The sequence below is a fragment of the Zootoca vivipara genome, chromosome 2 (assembly GCF_965207765.1).
Source record: "Zootoca vivipara chromosome 2, rZooViv2.hap1.1, whole genome shotgun sequence".
Classification (NCBI taxonomy): Eukaryota; Metazoa; Chordata; class Lepidosauria; order Squamata; family Lacertidae; genus Zootoca; species Zootoca vivipara.
In genome coordinates, this window is record NC_142584.1 from 6,243,843 (window position 1) to 6,257,549 (window position 13,707).

The 13,707-nt window shown below is 46.9% G+C and overlaps 2 protein-coding genes across 29 annotated transcripts in view; one reads left to right on the plus strand and one right to left on the minus strand.

Annotated features, from left to right (window-relative positions):
* Window positions 1-5,508, plus strand: part of FMNL3 (formin like 3) — a 97,809-nt gene extending 92,301 nt beyond the window's left edge. For 4 of the 10 annotated variants that reach the window (XR_004691735.3, XR_009557227.2, XR_009557226.2 and 1 more), the window contains 3 exons: window positions 454-568; window positions 3,784-3,834; window positions 4,289-5,508. Coding sequence is in view for 5 of the 10 variants with exons in the window: in XM_035102433.3 (XP_034958324.1) it covers window positions 454-545 (92 nt within the window). In the remaining 5 variants the exon portion in view is untranslated. The remainder of the gene's footprint in view (window positions 1-453; window positions 569-3,783; window positions 3,835-4,288) is intronic. The other 6 variants (XM_035102433.3, XM_088662878.1, XM_088662879.1 and 3 more) reach the window with 3 other exon arrangements.
* A 670-nt stretch (window positions 5,509-6,178) lies between these two features.
* The window catches only part of PRPF40B (pre-mRNA processing factor 40B), a 46,466-nt gene continuing 38,937 nt past the window's right edge, over window positions 6,179-13,707 (minus strand). For 8 of the 19 annotated variants that reach the window (XR_015948356.1, XR_015948359.1, XM_088662881.1 and 5 more), the window contains one exon: window positions 12,409-13,626. Coding sequence is in view for 12 of the 19 variants with exons in the window: in XM_088662881.1 (XP_088519007.1) it covers window positions 13,534-13,626 (93 nt within the window). In the remaining 7 variants the exon portion in view is untranslated. Of the gene's footprint in view, window positions 6,518-12,408; window positions 13,627-13,707 lie in introns of those variants that run through there. The other 11 variants (XR_015948354.1, XR_015948355.1, XR_015948360.1 and 8 more) reach the window with 6 other exon arrangements.

Consider the following 13,707-nt stretch of genomic DNA (forward strand, 5'->3'; position numbering starts at 1 on the left):
GAGGGAATTTTTAGCAGGGCAAGCTTTCCCCACCCCCACATACCAAACCCGGAATTCCCTTGCCTGTGTCCCCATTGAAAGGTACAAGAGCCATATGCCCTCCTTGCCATATGGTCAGTTTGTGGCTTTGCAGGCTGGACTGCCCATAGGCCACCTCTAATGTAGCCTCCCGAGAGGCGTTATTAATAACACTGGCGCTACCACTCTTGTACAACAAAGCAGCGACAGCCGTGTCTAAATGGAAACTGGCGGGATGATGATGCATTTCGCTTCCCAGAGCCTTTATTTCAAATGTGTATGAGAGAATTCTGGCCCTGGGCTTCTTTCTGTGAGATAGACCCCTACGTGATATACTACAGCTGCATCCACGTTCTGTGAAATAAGCCGCCCACCGTGTTTCTAGCTGTCTGACGTATCTTGTATGTCTTTGTCCGTTCCCCTCCCACCCCGCAGTGTTGAAGAGCGTCCCCTTCACTGCCCGCACAGCGAAGCGGGGGTCTCGCTTTTTCTGCGAGCCATCCCACCATGACGAGCCTAACTGTTAGCTCCACCCTCTCCCTCGTCAAAGGTACCCGTGGATCGTCTCTTCCTCTTCTGCATGCAGCACCTCCCTCCACAGAGCCCAGGCTTCCCCTCCTGCATGTCTTGCTGTCTCCTCCCATGAGCTCGGGGCTTCCCATCCTCTTCTCAGAGGCCCCACTTGCCAGAGAATCGCCATCACTATACTATACAGCAGCCTAACTTCCAACCTGGTGCCTTCCAGGTTCTTTTGACCACAACTTCCATCAGCTCCAGCCAATATGGGGCCGGGGCTGATGGGAATTGTAGTCCGAAGCCAGGTCATGGAAATTTTGTTATGGAGGTTTACAGAGAGAGTCGGCTTTGTGGACTCAGCGGTGCTGCTCAGGAATCATGACAGTAGTTGGTGGCTGTGTGAGCTGTTCTTTCCAGGCTGCCTCCAAGGTGACCTGATGTACAAGATGAGGCTCTGGTACATTTCAATTAGTTGTGCAAAGAGAAAGAGAGAAAATTTCCGCATGGACAGCTCCCCCTCACTTCCACACGACAAGCTGCACCTGCCAGAATTCTCCTTTGGACAGAATTGCGCACTGCCTTCCAGGGTTCTCTCTGCTAACAGGAAGGATAGAAACTTGCTGGTTGATTTAAAGGACCAGAAATTAAGTATTTTAAAAGAAAAGTGACCCCCCTCAAAAAAAAAAGCCCCTTCACTGCAGCTTCCTTTTCACTGTTGAGAATCCCTGCATGGCCCCAGAGGCATCTTCTGGTATCTACAATTCTATCGTCTATATACCTTGCATGGTTGGCATGATGTGGTTGTTACAGACCCCCTGTCTTGATTTGCATGCATCATTCTCCAGTCTGTTTATCAGATCACCTTATCACACTAATGCACTAGAGTAGCTTTACTAAATCCTCTCTTGATTGAAGAGTGGGTGGTGGGTGGGGGTTGCTGCCTGCATTCTTGTTGGGGGTGAAAGCAGCACCGTCTTACTGTGCAGTCAACATAGTGTGGTCAATTACAACCTAAGGCCAGTTTACACAAGCAGCAAACTCTCAAGGTACGTCTTCCTTTAGGGACTGTACCACTTCAGCGTGCCTTAATATAGAGTTCTATATGGTTCTTTTTGGAAAGGCACGTTCAAATATTCCTCCTGCACCCACTCAATACATCTGAAAGAGACTGTTTAAAAAACCATGGAGTGAGATCAAGATTGAAGCCTATGTATGTTTACTGAAAAACAAGTCCCGCTGAGTCCCATGGGAGTTTCTCCTGGAAAAGTACCTGTATAATTACAGCCAAAATGTATATTTGGGAGGAAGGGGAGCTACAAATAGAATAATTAACAGTTTCATTTGTTCAAAATATGATCTGCATGATAATTTTAATTTATGCTCCCACTCCACCGCAAACAGGCTATATTTTGGCCAAGCTTGGTTTTTTTTAATCAAAGAGACAAAATTCATGCGGATTTTCATCTCCGGACTTCTTTCTGTTTCCATATAAGAGCTGAATATGAAAACTGGGCGCAATACAGAGGCATGCCCAAATCTTGCTGAATTAAATGGGAATTAAGTGCACACTGAAGTCTCCCAGAAGATCAGCTAGCTAGTGGCAAAGAAAGGTCGTCAGCCCTTAGAAAGCCACTGCCAGGCAGAGTGGACAAAAACAGTGGCTGGGAAGGAACCACAAGTGGGAAGAGAGCAGCATTCGCTCTCAGGTCCTGCTTTGTGGGCCGCCCAAGAAGCATCTTGTTGGCCACTGTGAGAACAGGATGCGGGACTAGATGGGCCATTGGCCTGATCCGGGAAGCCTCATCATGTGTTCTTACTGGGCTGCTGGGCCAATAGTATAAGGCAGCTTCATATATTTTTGTGTTCCTAGATGCTTGCATGTATTTAGCACCATTAGTAGTCATTGCCGCCACCATTTTACTCATAAAAATGACTGAAAGTACAAAGAGATGTAGTAAATGCCAACTGTCAAACTCCAGCTTCAAATCTCACGCCAGCCATGAGTTTGTTAGGCAACCTTAAGGCCACAATTTCTCAACTTCAGCCCCTATCTGCAATATGGGGGTAGATAATGCTTACAGGGTTATTCTAAGGATGGTTGACATAATGGCCACAGACCAATACAAAATTAAGTACAGTTAAGGTCAATGGGGCGGGACCCAGGTGGCGCTGTGGGTTAAACCACTGAGCCTAGGGCTTGCTGATCAGGTCAGCGGTTTGAATCCCTGTGATGGGGTGAGCTCCCGTTGCTCGGTCCCAGCTCCTGCCAACCTAGCAGTTCGAAAGCACCTCAAAGTGCAAGTAGATAAATAAGAACTGCTACAGCGGGAAGGTAAACGGCGTTTCCATGTGCTGCTCTGGTTCGCCAGAAGTGGCTTTGTCATGCTGGCCACATGACCTGGAAGCTATACGCCGGCTCCCTCGGCCAATAATGCGAGATGAGCGCGCAACCCCAGAGTTGGTCACGACTAGACCTAATGGTCAGGGGTCCCTTTACCTTTACCTTTAAGGTCAATAGGCTTGATCACATTTAAGTCTGGCTGGATTGTCCGCGAAGGACTTTTGGCGCTCTGATAAATGCCAGGTCTGATTATTTAGGCATGCCTTAGCTTTCTCTGGATTGCACACAGTGTGTCTGGACGGGTTTAAGCCCAAGACTTTCAAGGCACCCTGGGACTCCCAGTTCCCACCAGCCTCAGCCAGCCTGACCAATGGTCAGGGATGATGGGATCTGTAGTCCGGCCACATCTAGGAGGCCACAGGTTCCTCACCCCTGACTTACGAACATGTCCACGCACTGACTGCCTACAGTGCCAGCTTGGTGCAGTAGCAAACAGTGGGGAGCACAGGCAGTGTCCTTGGGGTGCACCCATGGAGAAGGCAGCACTGATCTGATCCCCCAGTGGTTTCTCAAGAGCACAGTGAAGTCCCAGCGCATGTGGACTGTGAGGGAATCAGCTGCACTGTTTCAACTGCAACTCAGGCATTCCCCATCATTAGCGATGTGCAGATAGAGCTGGGAGCCACAGAGGCTGGGCACCAGAGAGTTTGGTTTAAAGATTTAGCAGCTCCATCCCCAACTCCCACCATGACATCCCTGGCAATTGGCTGAGCTGGTGCTTTTCCAGACCTTGTGGCTCTTTACAAGGCTTGGTGAGGGCAGAATCCAGCCCCCAGGGGAGAAGAGCTTTCCCTCCCACCCCACCGCTTCCCAATTTGGCCTAATTTTTGTTTTTATCCCCTCCATAGCAGCAAGAACCATCTGCCTCTAGTCCCCTCTCAATTCATCCGCAGCAGAGGGTAAGAAACAACAGCTCTCTGGATGCCCAGAGCCTTTTATCCTCTGCTTTGCTGCTTCTGCCTAAGTAGGAGACACCAAAACGGAAAGTTTGCCCTTGGGACAGAGAACTGGCCTCAGCAGCTGCCTTCAGTCTTCTTCCATAGTCCCCACTGGCGGGGAGAGGGGGTAGCCCCTTTGTTTTTCTAGCCTGCCACGGAACCCATCGTTTGATACTCTGGCAAAGAAGCGTCTCGTATGCTCTTGCCTGAAAAGGGGGAATGTGGAGAGGGGTGGCCGGGGTGGTGGTGGTTATATGCCCCCAAGGGGCAAGAACTCTTGCTCTGCCGCCTGCCTTGCACCCCACTCCAAATGGTACAAGAACAGTCTTTAATGCCCCCGACAGCAACCGCTTATGCCTTGTTTCTCCAGCAATTCTTTACTAGTGTCCTGACTGGCTGTTCCTTTCTCCCACAGAGCTCTGCATATCCTGCCTTTCCAATGGGCTGATGCTGCATTCCCAACAGCCCAGGCCTAGTTCTTTTTTTGCCAAAGAAAAAAAAACTTCCATCCTTTCAAACATTTTAAGCTGAAGAACCAAAGGGACATTTAGGAAGTGCCTTACTGCGACAGTATTATTGTTATTCTCTTTATTATTTAAGGTGTATTTTTTAATCTGTACATATATGGCCCTTCCCATAAGCCCTTGCTCCTCCTGTCCCCTCGCTGAGCCAGCTCTGGACAAGGACAAGACTGTTTTGGTTGTTTAGAAATGCCTTTGGCCAGCAGGTGTCTGACTTTCCCCCTTCAGCCCTTTGAGCATCCGGACCAAAATTGCACTTTGACTGAATTGAGGACATCATCATGGCTGGAGTCACAATGCAATGTGGGAGTGTGGGATGTTTTCTTTTGGGGGGGGCGGGGGGAATATTTCCATTAGTAGACCTTTGTGTATGGCACTGGTTTTGTGGACCAGCATCGTTTTTCTAGAGCAGTCTTCAGCAATACTGTGGTCTTCTTGGAGCAGCAGTCTATTGAGCTGGCACCGAAGAGTTTAAAAGCTAGGCTTCGATGGCCTTTCGAAAAACCACTGGAATCCTTCTTCAAAAGGGGAAACCTTCAGACCAAAAGTCTCATGTCTCAACTGCACAAAGTGACCCTGGTGTTCGCACAGCAGAGAAACGACGGCGATGAGCCAACCATTGATTATCAAAAGAAAGATCTTAGGTAGGTTACAGGCAGCTTTTGGTGCTGCCCAGTTTTTAATTTTTTTAGTTTTCTTATTCTCATTATTTTCCAGAGGACCAAATTATGCTTCCAGTTCATGTATGGGGTTTTAGATACAGCTCTCTTCTCATTTACTGGACCAAATGCCTTAATTCTCACCAGGGTCAAATCTAGCTCGCTTGCTATGTCCTCTTGAACCCCTCAGAACAAGTACCAATGGTTATGTATGAATGTTGCATCTTTCAGAACCTTTCTTATTTCTTATTTCCCAACTGTGTCTTCTTAATGGATCTTTCTTATTTCCCAACTGTGTCTTTTTAATGTACCAAAATCCGTTCATAAATATGTATTTTATCTCAGTGTATGCATTTCTAAATGCATGTCTTTCTAAAATACGCCTTTTTGACGCATTCTGGTACATTGTTTGACCTGAGAATTTTTATTGCAAAATACAGAGGACAATTATGTTCTGAATCGTGTTATTTGTCCAGGGTGGCTGCATGGGAACTTCGTTGATTCCCGTAAAAGGGGGACAGAACAAAACTCTCCTCCATCCCTAAGGCCAGCCCCCCTACATTTGCATACCTGCAGTAAAATCACCAAATTGTAGCCTGGGAATCATCCTCAAGAAGTTAACTGCTGCCTAGCAGGTAACAAAGATAGCAAGTGAGATATTAGCATGCAGGAGGGAGCCATTTTGTAGCCATTAATTCCTCACGGTCAAAATGGCACCCCTCTCTACTTCCCACTAAGTATCATGGAGCAGAACCCATCAGCGAACATTTCATTGAAATAAATGGAATGAGCTCACTTCATATCAGTGAGACTTTCAGCAAACAACTTTCCAGTCAATGTTACCTCATGAGGGTGCCAGGAATCAGCCGCCTCTGGTGCCTGACTCATCGTACTAAATGGCAGGTAGACCACTTTTGGCCCTTGCACTATGATGGCCAATTGCTGCCTTCCTCTCTGAACCTCAGCCTGTTTCCAGGCCATGATGTTTCTTAAGACAATCGGAAAAAGAGGACCCGCTTTATCTCCTCTTAACCTGCTTTAATGTTTTCCCCCGACCAAAGATGTTAGTCCAGAAGTTATTAGAGCTGCAGATAGCATTAGGATAAAGCCATTCGACAATGAAAGCAGGATTGCTTCTTCAGTTGTTTTTAATTCAGGGAATCAACTTTACTCCCTTGGGGGTTTAGCCACTTTCTGGAACCAGGAAGCAATTATAGCTTTATGTGAAAGAGGTTTATTTATCTTAATACACCAAAGAGCTCTTTAGATAGGGCTGGCTCCAGCAGAGCTTACGAATATGAAGTTGTCCTTTTTCCTGTATTTGAATATTCATCCACATTTCTTTCCAAGGCCGACCCAGGTGAGTCCTGTTGATCTTTTGATCCCAGGCTCCAAAGCATGGCCAACTACTCACAAGAGCATTTGCACAGCAGAATGCTCCTATGTGACTTTGGCCCCATAAGTCTGTGGAGAGATAATTGCGATTTCAGAACACGTGCCAAGGCCCTGTGGCATCCAATTACCTAGACAATGGAAGGAATCAACCACTTGATCAGGAAGGACTCAGCAAATCCTTCTGTTTGGGCACACCTGTGAAAAGCAGCGATGCTTGGTGTTCTAGAGTGTTAGTCATGGCAGAAGCATCTCCCTGCATTAACCATCTGTATATAAACCGTGCCAAAGACTCTCAGGGTGACTCTTGCAGGGAATCCAGTGCTTATGGCTGAGCTATTGTGTCCTGGGGAAAATTGGCTCTGTGGTTTGGGCCTAGCACCCCTGCTAGGTTTGCGCCTGTGGATTTAAATCCTGCCCAAAGGCAACCTGAGGCCTGTATTTTAGATGAGACCTCTAGGAGCCTAAAGCCTGCACTTTGTAAGGTTCCAGGTTCAGGCCTCTCCCTCTCTGCCTGAGACCTTAGAAAGCCACTGCCAGTCAGAGCGAACATTACTAGGCTAGATGGACTGATGCAGTGTAAGGCAGGTGAAACTCGGAGAATTAGAATATCGTCAAAAAGTGCATTTATTTCAGTAAGGCAACTTAATTTTAATTTTTACAAATGCTTTCTTTTGGAAATTCCACAGTAATAAAACAAACAGTTACAATAATAAAAACAAAACAAAAATAAACATCGCTATTACATTTCATTAATTCCATTCCATTTATAATTGACCCGCCTAACAACAAATAATTACAACAAATAAAGGCTTGACATATCTTGCTTTGCATGTCATGCATCTATCTCATATATTGGTTTCACTTTTTAAGTTGCATTGCTGAAATAAATGCACTTTTTGATGATATTCTAATTTTCCGAGTTTCACCTGTATGTTCATCCTGTGCATGGTAACTCAGATGTAAAGCCATTGAAGTCAATGGTGCTTACTCCTACCGGTAGTTAAGGAAGCCTTAGAGCAGGCATCCCCAAACTTCGGCCCTCCAGATGTTTTGGACTACAATTCCCATCTTCCCCGGCCACTGGTCCTGTTAGCCAGGGATCATGGGAGTTGTAGGCCAAAACATCTGGAGGGCCGCAGTTTGGGGGTGCCTGCCTTAGAGCAAGGCTCCATCACTTTGCTGGGGTGCAGCAGAGCAGAATGGGTTGTAAATTTTGGAGCTCTGTGGAACAGCAAATTATTCTGCCAAAAGAACTGCCAGGTCCTAGACTGACTCATTTCTTTTTCTTTTTGGTCATTGTATGCTGGATATATTTTGCCTTTTGTTTCTGTCCTGTGAATATGAAGGTCTGACGTTATTCAAACCATTTGTGGGTGAGGTGGAGAAATCAGTGGCCAGGTTTGGGAACCCAGGTATTCCAAAGAAGCCAACCCCCACCCCCACTGCAAAATCTAGCAGCCATATCCACCTCAACATACTTTGCATATCAACTACCATCTTCACTTCCGTCAAAAATACAGCTGCCTCTAACTTCCCAATTTGTATAGGTTACCTGCAAGGAAGGAACCTTGCATCTTCCTCAACAGCTAGGTTCCCTTCTGAGAGGAAGGTCACTAGGCTGGGAAGCATGTCCACTGAAATCAGTCACATCATCCCATTCAAAGGAGGGGCAAGTGTGTGATTGAGCCACTAAAGGCACAGGTAAATCTGCTGTGGGTCAGCCCAATGTCCAACATTCTGTTTCCAATGGTGACCAGCCAGATGCATTTCACCTAAGCAAGAGTGGAGACTCCTTACTGGCCTTTAAATAGGTTTGCAATCAGCTATTTATTCCAGGTGACCAGATGGGGAAGCTGGGGGCAGTGGAGGGAGGTAGCTGAGGCCAAGAAATACCAACAGAGATATTAGTGCAGGCATCTCCAAACGTCGGCCCTCCAGATGTTTTGGACTACAATTCCCATCCTCCCCGACCACTGGTCCTGTTAGCTAGGGATCATGGGAGTTGTAGGCCAAAACATCTGGAGGGCCGCAGTTTGGGGGTGCCTGTATTAGTGACTCAGTGCACTAGCCGTTCTTGTAGACTAGTAACTCTTGCAGATTTTATTTGCAAGGCTGTCTTTAACCACTCTGTAATATGCATATGTGTGGAAACAAGAACAGTAAAATCCCCCACCATTTCGATGCCTACTTAATAGGTTAAGTGGAAATTTGAATCCATGTTGGTGGTTATGAGGATGGAACTGTGGCATTAGTGTTATTTTTCAGCAAGCTCATATATCAGGAGGGTGGCCAAAGGAATCTGGTAAGGAAATGAGGCTTGCGCTCTTGGTCCGATGGCCCAGCTGCAGATAAAGACCTGGCAGCCCTATCTGCAACTGGAAGGCAGTGGAAGAAAAACAGCTTTGTAGGTGGGTTGGGCAGATACAGGGCAGAATGTATTTAGAAGCTGTAAGTGAAGTGTGGGAAACAAGGAGCATGGGAAACACGAATAGAGGCACTGGGGATGTGTGTTATGTACGTATGTGTGCAAGAGAGAAATTCTGACTGGTTCAATTTGATTTATGTCCTGCTGGTGTATTAGAAAGGATTGGGATGCCAGTGATGCACTCAGTCACTTGGAGACCCCCCCCCCCAATTCGCTTTTGTAGGATAAAGCATGAGTGTTCCTGCCCCCACTAAAAGCATGCCCCAGAATCCCTTAGTTTTTCACACGTAGTGTGTATATGGCTGCACTTTTAATCCCACTCTTGACATCACATCTTCCTTCAACAACTGTGTTGCACGCAGTTGTGCATAGCAAAAACCCAACACATGAGCTCCTACTCCTTCGTACATCTGGGACACCGGCACAATCAGAGGCTCTTCCAGGCAAATCTATTCATTGGACGTTGATCCTGATTTCAAAAAGTTTGTGAGGAGATAGGTAGGTAGGTAGGTAGATAGATAGATGATTGATAGCTAGCTAGCTAGCTAGCTAGCTAGCTAGCTAGATAGATAGATAGATAGATAGATAGATAGATAATGCCAACTGCTTATTGAGCATTCATTCTGATTTGTGTGGTTATATGGCACTGCATTAAGGTCCCTGCTCCTGCCCACCTAGCAGTTTGAAAGCACGTCAAAGTGCAAGTAGATAAATAGGTGGGAAGGTAAACGGCGTTTCCATGCACTGCTCTGGTTTGCCAGAAGCGGCTTAGTCATGCTGGCTACATGACCTGAAAGCTGTACGCCGGCTCCCTCAGCCAGTAAAGTGAGATGAGTGCCACAACCCCAGAGTCGTCCACGACTGGACCTAATGGTCAGGGGTCCCTTTACCTTTACCTTTACCCCTTACCTTCCATTGTTTCCCTGCAAAAAGTCAATTTTTAAAAAAATGGAAGTGCCTTCGTTGTGCATGAGTGCAAAATCCACTTTAATTGCATGATCTAAATTTTCTGGCAAATTATTGAATTACAAAATAGTGACCATCTGGAAGAGGCCCAGGTGCGTGCTTACACAGAGCTCTTAAACCTTGATGCTAGACCAGAGTGATCCATTTGCATAGCCCATTGCCACAACAGTATGAAGCAGTATGGACCCTAGTCTAAGTAATTACTTGGTTCTGGGTTCTTGGCTCTTAGGGGTGACCACTTTAAATCATGAGCCCAACTTGTTTACAGGAGGAAGGAGTTGGGTCTTGTTCACACATGCAATCTGTTGATTGCTGCAACAGGAATTGCATGTTTCAGGCTGCGAGGCTATATTTGCTTGCCTGAGAGTAAGTTCCATTGAACTTACTGGGGCCTACTTCTAAGTAGTCATGCACAGGTTTGCACTGTGCAAATGAGTTGTCACCAGATGAGCCAGAACATGTAATCCCAAATGGAGTAGTTTGATGGGTTATGCTAGTTCACTCATTCAGATGTCACACATCTCCTTGAGGAAGCAACATATATTGGCTGTGACAGTACATAGTGATTCCTTGCAGCAATATTAAAATGCTGCTCCTTCCTCCAAGGAGCTCTGGGTGGCAAACAAATTTCTCCCTTTACCATGCGCCCAATTTCATCCTCGCAACATCCTTGTGAAGTGGGTTAGGGTGTGAGAAGGTGACTGGCCAAAGTGAGTGGAGACTTGAACGGAGGTCTCCCCAGACCTACTCCTAATTCTCTAAGCCATTACACCAGATTGGTCTCAGTACCCCTTTGACTCCTAGAAGATGGGGAGAATTAGCAGAGCAAACACTGGGCTTTCCTTTGGAGCTTCCTGGAAGCATCTGGCTGGCTTATTTTGGAAACAGAATGTGGGCCTTGCTTTGACTCAGTGATTGACACATATGTGAATCAGCTCCCTTAATACACCACCATCACCACCACCACCAAGCTCACATATTTGTGCAATGATTCTTTTGCAGCAGATTTGAGGAAATCTGACTCTTGTGAACATCTATGTTTTTTCTGGCTCAAGGTTGTCGCATTTCCTGCACTATAGACCCAAAGCTCACAGGACACACTGCCAACACTCACGACACATTTGCCTTTTCTAGCAAAGAAACAGAGCTCTCTCTCTGTCAGCAGCCGCCAACCTTTGGGGGCCCATGGGCCCATTTGCAAACCGGAGAAAGTGCCGCAGGCCTCTCTCTTACACACACATACATACCCCAATGCTTCATTCAAGCTGAACTTGGGGAGCGGGACCACATGGGCAAAATTTGTGGGCACATTTGCACCCACGGGCACCGTGCTGGAAACCCCTGCTCTAAGTCTTAAATATATATATATAAAGGTGGGTGTGTAACTGCTTACAAGTACACGCAGTGAACACTATTTTAACACTAATTGGAAGTGGGGAAGCTGGGCTACAGACACAGTTGCCCCTGGAGCAAACACTATTTCCCCACCCACCCTATAAGCAAAAGGGACCAACCACCCCTTCAAAGGCCTTTGCCACAGCTAACAGGGCAAGCAAGGCTAAATCCAAGCAGGCAGGGATCTTCCTGGTGCTGCTTCTGGACAGTTTACAGTGTATCCACTCCATCGTAGTCCTTTTGTGTAGCTAGATGTAACTTTTTGTACATGTGAAATATTAATGACTGTTTGTAAGCCAGTGCCTCCTCCCCCCCCCTTTGAACTGTACAGAATTTCTACTAATGGGAGAAGGCGGGGGAAATAAAACAAGAAAAAAAAGGCTATCTACCTGAGCTTTGTCTCCGAGGGTCTGATTTATTCCCACCCCACCATCACCACGTTTGCTTTAAGACTTGTGCAGTTTCCTCACCTCCTCTTGGCCACACTTTGCTTTCAGCTCCTGGGACAATGCCCACCTGACAAGAGATGGGCTGCAGAACCTTTTCCTAGCCCAAGGCTCACATTCCTATTCAGGACTCCCAGTGGTGTGTGTTGCCAGAGGCCAAAAGCTGGGCGAAACAGGTGCATCTTTCCTCTTTGTATTGAACGCTGCGTTCTAGAAGAGCCAGAGGTTTCTAAACATGCACACGGCCCAAATGAACCGGTCCGCAGGCTTTGCTGAATTTAAAAACTCCTGGGTTTCTCTCTACCTACCCCAGGAACTTGTGTGCTTTGTTTTTAAGGTTTAGGACAGATCTGTGTGACCCAGCTGCTTCATCTCAAAATCTTAACGGTATAGCCTGGTAGCTGTAGCACCTGGGAAAGAGACTTATTCATCCTGAGATCTCCCAACTTAGAACCGAGTCTACAAGCTGACTTTAGGACTACAAGTTACAACAGCCTATTTTATGTACTCCCCCACCTAGTGCTCTGTGTAAGATCTTGCCCAGTGGAAGAGTTATGGAGAAGTTGAAAGCTTGCCACACTTTCCTGACATTTCAGGTGTTCCAACTAAAGGAACCCATCTGCCAGATTTTGGAATTGCATTTCACATTTGCAAAAGAATAAGGAATTGGCAGGATGGGAGCTGTGGGGGAACGCACAACAAACAAATGCACACAATAAAACAAACACTAGTGTACTGAATTAGATATATTAAAAGTGTGACATCCATCAATAAAAAAAAATCAGTTGTGCAAATAAACTGACCAGCATTGCACAATTTGCTTATTCTTACTGACGAATGTCTCTGTGCATATTTATTGTTGCATATATACACAATATGCTTGTGCTTTGTTTATTATATGCACTTCCATGATTCTGCACGGCTTTCCTTTTGCGACTTGACTCTCCTCCCTCCTTTGCACATCTGCCCACAATGTGCAAGCCGGTGTAAAACACACCTTTGTTGCCCTCCTCCGAAAATCCCCATCCCCACTATGCTGGTGAGCAGACGCAGCCACAGATCTGTGGTATGCAACAAAACGCACCCACCCCAATATTTTCCCAAAAAGGTCCAGGAAAGAAAGGTAACCCAAGCTTCGGATTTCTCAAATTTAAACCAGTCTTCTACAGGAGGCCCACCAGAGAAGGATAATTCTAGTCCAAGTTTATTATAAATATTGTTTGAAAAATCCCACTGAATCCTCAACACACAAGGGGTACTGCAACCAGAAAGAAGGATCCAGTCACTGAGACAAACCTTTTTTTAAAAAAAGAACAAAAAAACAACCAGGAACATACATCCTGTCCCCATTCCTGGACCACATTCCCCAGGCAGGGCTGATGCTGTGATAAACAAACTGGACCCTGCCATTCTGGTTCTAGGCCAAGGAGGTGTAGCCCTGGTGAAACGTCGAGAAGAGATGCCATTTGCTCCTGTGCTACGTTGCCAACTGATGCAGGGAGGAGCCCCTAACCCTATTCCTCCTAATCCTCTTCAGGCCCAGGGCTGGTTCTGAATTTTAGGTCCAGATAGTACATCCAAATCCTTCCTCCCTGTCCTGGTGGCTCCATGCAGACAGGGGGAATTGATGGAGGCTGTCCCTGCCAGTGGGCAGGGCCTGCTCCCGACTCAGAAGCAAGCAGGGGTTGTGGGGGGGGGGCACTGCAGCCCAATTGTGCAGGTTCCGGGCCAGAGCAGTGCGCACGCTTGGCTTGGGCGCTGTCGCAGCCAAAGGAAGGCACAGCCTACGCAGGAACAAGGACCAATTGGGTCTGGCGTGTGTGGAAGGGGAGCCTCCAAAGAGGCTGCGGTGGTTACTGGTCGCCCAGTTGCTGCAGCAGAGTCCGGCGCCGATGTTCCAGCTCCCCTTCACTGAGCTCTTCGCTCTCTGAGGTATCCCAGCCACTCTGCCAGGGAAAGGAGAGCGAGTGAGAAACCCCAGAACCTTTGCCCGCCTCCTGAAGTCTTCTGCACAAGGCCCGCCCGCC